Source organism: Micromesistius poutassou, assembly GCF_964030765.1.
Source record: "Micromesistius poutassou genome assembly, chromosome: 17".
NCBI classification, from domain to species: Eukaryota; Metazoa; Chordata; class Actinopteri; order Gadiformes; family Gadidae; genus Micromesistius; species Micromesistius poutassou.
Window position 1 is genome coordinate 16,636,171 of NC_140287.1, and position 6,339 is coordinate 16,642,509.

Sequence of the window (6,339 nt, forward strand, 5' to 3'; positions counted from 1 at the left end):
CTGTCGTTTTTTGTAATAAAATACTGTCAGGCCAAAAAAAAACATAAGGGGTAACACTGTCGTTTTTTATAATAAAATACTGTCAGGCCAAAAAAAACATAAGGGGTCGTTTTTTGTAATAAAATACTGTCAGGCCAAAAAAAACATAAGGGGTAACACTGTCGTTTTTTTCCAATCATGAAAAAAAAACATAAGGGGTAACACTGTCGTTTTTTGTAATAAAATACTGTCAGGCCAAAAAAAAACATAAGGGGTAACACTGTCGTTTTTTTGTGATAAAATACTGTCAGGCCAAAAAAAACATAAGGGGTAACACTGTCGTTTTTTGTAATAAAATACTGTCAGGCCAAAAAAAACATAAGGGGTAACACTGTCGCTTTTTATAATAAAATACTGTCAGGCCAAAAAAAACATAAGGGGTAACACTGTCGCTTTTTGTAACAAAATACTGTGAGGCCAAAAAAAACATTAGGGGTAACACTGTCGCTTTTTGTAACAAAATACTGTCAGGCCAAAAAAAACATAAGGGGTAACACTGTCGTTTTTTGTAACAAAATACTGTCAAGCCAAAAAAAACATAAGGGGGTAACACTGTCGCTTTTTGTAACAAAATACTGTCAGGCCAAAAAAAACATTAGGGGTAACACTGTCACTTTTTGTCGTTATGCAAGAAAACATAAGGGGTAACACTGTCGTTTTTTGTAATAAAATACTGTCAGGCCAAAAAAAACATAAGGGGTAACACTGTCATTTTTTTGTGATAAAATACTGTCAGGCCAAAAAAAACATAAGGGGTAACACTGTTGTTTTTTGTAATAAAATACTGTCAGGCCAAAAAAAACATAAGGGGTAACACTGTCGTTTTTTGTAATAAAATACTGTCAGGCCAAAAAAAACATAAGGGGTAACACTGTCGTTTTTTTCCAATCATGAAAAAAAAACATAAGGGGTAACACTGTCATTTTTTGTAATAAAATACTGTCAGGCCAAAAAAAAACATAAGGGGTAACACTGTCGTTTTTTTGTGATAAAATACTGTCAGGCCAAAAAAAACATAAGGGGTAACACTGTCGTTTTTTGTAATAAAATACTGTCAGGCCAAAAAAAACATTAGGGGTAACACTGTCGTTTTTTGTAATAAAATACTGTCAGGCCAAAAAAAACATAAGGGGTAACACTGTCGTTTTTTTCCAATCATGAAAAAAAACATAAGGGGTAACACTGTCGTTTTTTGTAATAAAATACTGTCAGGCCAAAAAAAAACATAAGGGGTAACACTGTTGTTTTTTTGTGATAAAATACTGTCAGGCCAAAAAAAACATAAGGGGTAACACTGTCGTTTTTTGTAATAAAATACTGTCAGGCCAAAAAAAACATAAGGGGTAACACTGTCGTTTTTTGTAATAAAATAGTGTCGGCCCAAAAAAACATAAGGGGTAACACTGTCATCTTTTGTAATAAAATATTGTCGGGCCAAAAAACATAAGGGGTAACACTGTCATCTTTTGTCGTGATGAAAGACTGTCAGGCCAAAAAAAACATAAGGGGTAACACTGTCGTTTTTTTCCAATCATGAAAAAAAAACATAAGGGGTAACACTGTCGTTTTTTTCCAATCATGAAAAAAATAACATAAGGGGTAACACTGTCGTTTTTTGTAATAAAATACTGTCAGGCCAAAAAAAACATAAGGGGTAAGTAACACTGTCGTTTTTTGTAATAAAATACTGTCAGGCCAAAAAAAACATAAGGGGTAACACTGTCGTTTTTTGTAATAAAATACTGTCAGGCCAAAAAAAGACATAAGGGGTAACACTGTCGTTTTTTGTAATAAAATAGTGTCGGCCCAAAAAAACATAAGGGGTAACACTGTCATTTTTTGTAATAAAATATTGTCGGGCCAAAAAACATAAGGGGTAACACTGTCATCTTTTGTCGTGATGAAAGACTGTCAGGCCAAAAAAAACATAAGGGGTAACACTGTCGTTTTTTGTAATAAAATACTGTCAGGCCAAAAAAAACATAAGGGGTAACACTGTCGTTTTTTTGTGATAAAATACTGTCAGGCCAAAAAAAACATAAGGGGTAACACTGTCATCACTGTCACAACTATTATACATACGAAATAAATCAACAAAAATACTTAGCGTTTATCCTCGTTTAATTCTGTGATAGACCGTACTTGCAACTGCCAGCAACCATTTAAATGCGTCTGAACGTCAATGATTTGGGCTAGGCTAGTTCTGTCACTCTTTCTCTCTGTGTGTCTCTCTCTTTCTCTGTCACTTCCTCTGTGTCTCTCTGTCCGTCTGTCTATGTCTGTCTCTCTCTCTCTCTCTCTCACCCTGTCTCTGTGTCTCTCTCACTCTGTCTCTCTGTGTGTGTGTGTGTGTGTGTGTCTCTCTCTCTCTCTCTCTCTGTCTCTCTCTCTCTCTCTCACTCACTCACTCACTCACTCACTCACTCACTCACTCAACTCACTCACTCACTCACTCACTCACTCACTCACTCACTCTGTCTCTCTCTCTGTCTCTCTCTCTGTCTCTGTCTCTCTCTGTCTCTCTCTCTCTCTCTCTCTCTCTGTGTGTGTGTGTCTGTCTCTCTCTCTCAGGACGAGGTCGCCGCCCACGTGGTGAAGCAGCAGCCTGGAGCTCAGGCCTCCTCAGACTTCTCCACCTTCCCCTCCACCGCCTTCGTCAAGGTACCACCTAGATCTACGTCATCTAGATCAATCCATTCATCTAGATCTACCTCATCTAGATCAATCCATTCATCTAGATCTATGTCATCTAGATCAATCCATTCACCTAGATCTACGTCATCTAGATCAATCCATTCATCTAGATCTACGTCATCTAGATCAATCCATTCACCTAGATCTACGTCATCTAGGTCAATCCATTCATCTAGATCTACGTCATCTAGATCAATCCATTCATCTAGATCTACGTCATCTAGATCAATCCATTCATCTAGATCAATCCATTCATCTAGATCAATCCATTCATCTAGATCTATGTCATCTAGATCAATCCATTCATCTAGATCTACGTCATCTAGGTCAATCCATTCATCTAGATCTACGTCATCTAGATCAATCCATTCATCTAGATCTACGTCATCTAGATCAATCCATTCATCTAGATCTACGTCATCTAGATCAATCCATTCATCTAGATCTACGTCATCTAGATCAATCCATCCATCTAGATCTACGTCATCTAGGTCAATCCATTCATCTAGATCTACGTCATCTAGATCAATCCATTCATCTAGATCTACGTCACCTAGATCAATCCATTCATCTAGATCTACGTCACCTAGATCAATCCATTCATCTAGATCTACGTCATCTAGATTAATCCATTCACCTAGATCTACGTCATCTAGATCAATCCATTCATCTAGATCTACCTCATCTAGATCAATCCATTCATCTAGATCTACGCCATCTAGATCAATCCATTCATCTAGATCTACGTCACCTAGATCAATCCATTCATCTAGATCTACGTCACCTAGATCAATCCATTCATCTAGATCTACGTCATCTAGATCAATCCATTCATCTAGATCAATCCATTCATCTAGATCTACGTCATCTAGATCAATCCATTCATCTAGATCTACGCCATCTAGATCAATCCATTCATCTAGATCAATCCATTCATCTAGATCTACGTCACCTAGATCAATCCATTCATCTAGATCAATCCATTCATCTAGATCTACGTCACCTAGATCAATCCATTCATCTAGATCTACGTCATCTAGATCAGTAATGGTGAAATAAAAAATTAATTATTATGAATTATTAATTAGAATAATTACAATAAAAAATAAAAAACATTTCACAAAAAGGAAAACAATTCAAATGAACACAAGACGACAACACTGCACAGAACACTGCGCGGTACCAACGACCTTTGACCTTTGACCTGTGCCCCCCCCCAGGCGCGGGAGCGGCAGGGCGACACCCTGCTGGTGGGCCGGGTCACGGTGCCCTGCCCCCGCGGCCACGAGCAGGTCCACCGCCTGCTGCTGTCCCAGACCCAACTGCACCAGGTCCACCGGCTGCTGAAGACCTAGGCCTCCTGGCCCCGCCCCCCCCCCCCCCCCCCGCCCCCCCCCCCCCCCCACCCACGCCCCACCCCCCCCCCTCCCGCCCCGCGCCCCCACCCACCGGCCAATCAGAGTGCTGGCCCTCCCCCGCCCCGGCCTGTTGTCTCCTGTCCTCCTCCTCCTCCAGGTAATCTCACATAAGCCCCGCCCCCCCCGCCTCGGTCTAGGGGAGCACAGTGATTGGTGGAGGCAAAAGGGGGGGGTGTCGTCCGACTCTCAACCAATGAAATGAAGACGCGTGTGAAAATGGGAGACGAGGAGGCGGGAGTTGACCAAAAAGGCTCCGCCTCTGAAGGTGGAGGTGTTCTGTTTATTTCCGAGCTTGAGCCAATCACATGGCTTCCTCAGGAGCGTCTTGAGGTGAGGGCGTGGCCGTGGAGGAGACGCGCTGATGACGATGACGACGATGCAGATTGGGAAGACGACTCGTGTCACATGACCTGTTTAAAGCAACACTACCACTGCATGTCCACCCCGACCTCTCCCGACCACCTTCCCCGGATTGTATAGCGGACGCCATTTTGTCACCTTCAACTATTTACTCCCTGTCAGCTGATGATGCAACATTGCGGTGATATTTTAGCGAGCCCCGAATTGGCTTTGTGCGTGTGCGTGTGTGTGCGTGTGTGTGTGTGTGAGTGCGTTCTATCCTATAAACCAGTGCAGTCTATGAGGCCAAACAATCTGTGTTAGTCCAGTATTTGTTTGTTGATGATGATGACGCTGTTGTTGTTGTTGTTGCTGAAGGCGCGCTACTGTGCTTCTCTCCGTATAACCTGTTCAGGTGGTCAACGTTTCCTACCGCAATTTATAACCTTTTTCCGAACGACAAAAGGGAAACGGGAGTCTGCGTTGATTCTGGTGGCGTCACACAACGGCGTTCGCTGGGAAACACAGATGTGCTACGTAACGTTAAGGGACTTATGTATGTAACACTAAAGATAACATTTAACAGAACTACGATGTAGATATATATACACAGCATCTAGGGGGATATATTCTAGGTTTTATTAAGTTATTTAGTATTTATTGCACAGACCGTCGACGCCAGTAAAAAGTGTTCCCTTCTGTGAAACGCTCGCTATCAATTTGTGTTGTTTTTTTCTTACGGGACAGCGAGAATTGTATTGGCTCCCATCGTGTCAAACTTCACTTCCTGTTTGCGTTGCTCACTTCCTGTCCCAGCCTTGACACCAGAAGCCTTGCGGTAGAGACGGATCCCTGGTCCTGCTGCTTGTTTTGACCTCGTCAACGAGTGAAGCAGCGTCTTTGCCAAAGAATTTCTTTGAGATCGTCGTTGATCGCAAACGGCTGATGAGGTTTTAAATCATTTACAAAACATGTCTTAATTGAACACTCCTTATTTATTTGATTTTACACAGTATTACGTAGATGATGCCATGTTATATTTAACTGGAGGAGTTGTTCATTTCTGCTCCTTTGTGAGCGTAGTGCATGTGCACATGAAGCCTGCTGCTGCGTCCGGGCCTCCTGTGATGAGGGTAGGACCTGTAACCTGTAATCTCTGTGCACTGCTTCATGCTAATCAATAAACCAACCCATCAATAAAGACACCAGTAGGACCACGCCGGCCTCCTGTGGGTTTATGAACACAACACAACTGACGCGAGTCACGAGTCGTCGGAAATTTTGTATTTTTATTATTTTTTTATTTATTAAAAAAGTAAAAAGATAAAAACATTCAGTCTGCACCGAGACCACGACATAATAAAACACAGACTGTGGTTATTCATCTACAAACATCTGCTCACAGCTGGTTGATAATGAACCAGACACCAGGCCCACGGCCCAGCTAGTAAAGACGTCTAGTATAGAGACTAGTCTAGAAGGAAGACCGCCGACCGTCTGGTGGGTTCAGACCTGCCAGGCTGGACGGCGCGCCAGGACACGACCCGTGATCCTCTGGAGGAGGAGGAGAACACAATACCAGGTGAGTACCATCACAACACTAGGACTATACCAGGTGAGTACCATCACATCACTAGGACTATACCAGGTGAGTACCATCACATCACTAGGACTGTACCAGGTGAGTACCATCACATCACTAGGACTGTACCAGGTGAGTACCATCACATCACTAGGACTATACCAGGTGAGTACCATCACATCACTAGGACTGTACCAGGTGAGTACCATCACATCACTAGGACTGTACCAGGTGAGTACCATCACATCACTAGGACTGTACCAGGTG

The 6,339-nt window shown here is 42.3% G+C and overlaps 1 protein-coding gene across 1 annotated transcript in view; it reads left to right on the forward strand.

Annotated features, from left to right (window-relative positions):
* Positions 1 to 4,121, forward strand: part of LOC311362547 (dynactin subunit 1-like) — a 23,721-nt gene extending 19,600 nt beyond the window's left edge. The window contains exons 17-18 of the mRNA XM_084482413.1: positions 2,611 to 2,700; positions 3,954 to 4,121. Coding sequence (XP_084338539.1) covers positions 2,611 to 2,700; positions 3,954 to 4,088 — 225 coding nt within the window. The 3' untranslated portion in view covers positions 4,089 to 4,121. The remainder of the gene's footprint in view (positions 1 to 2,610; positions 2,701 to 3,953) is intronic.
* Positions 4,122 to 6,339: the final 2,218 nt, after the last annotated feature.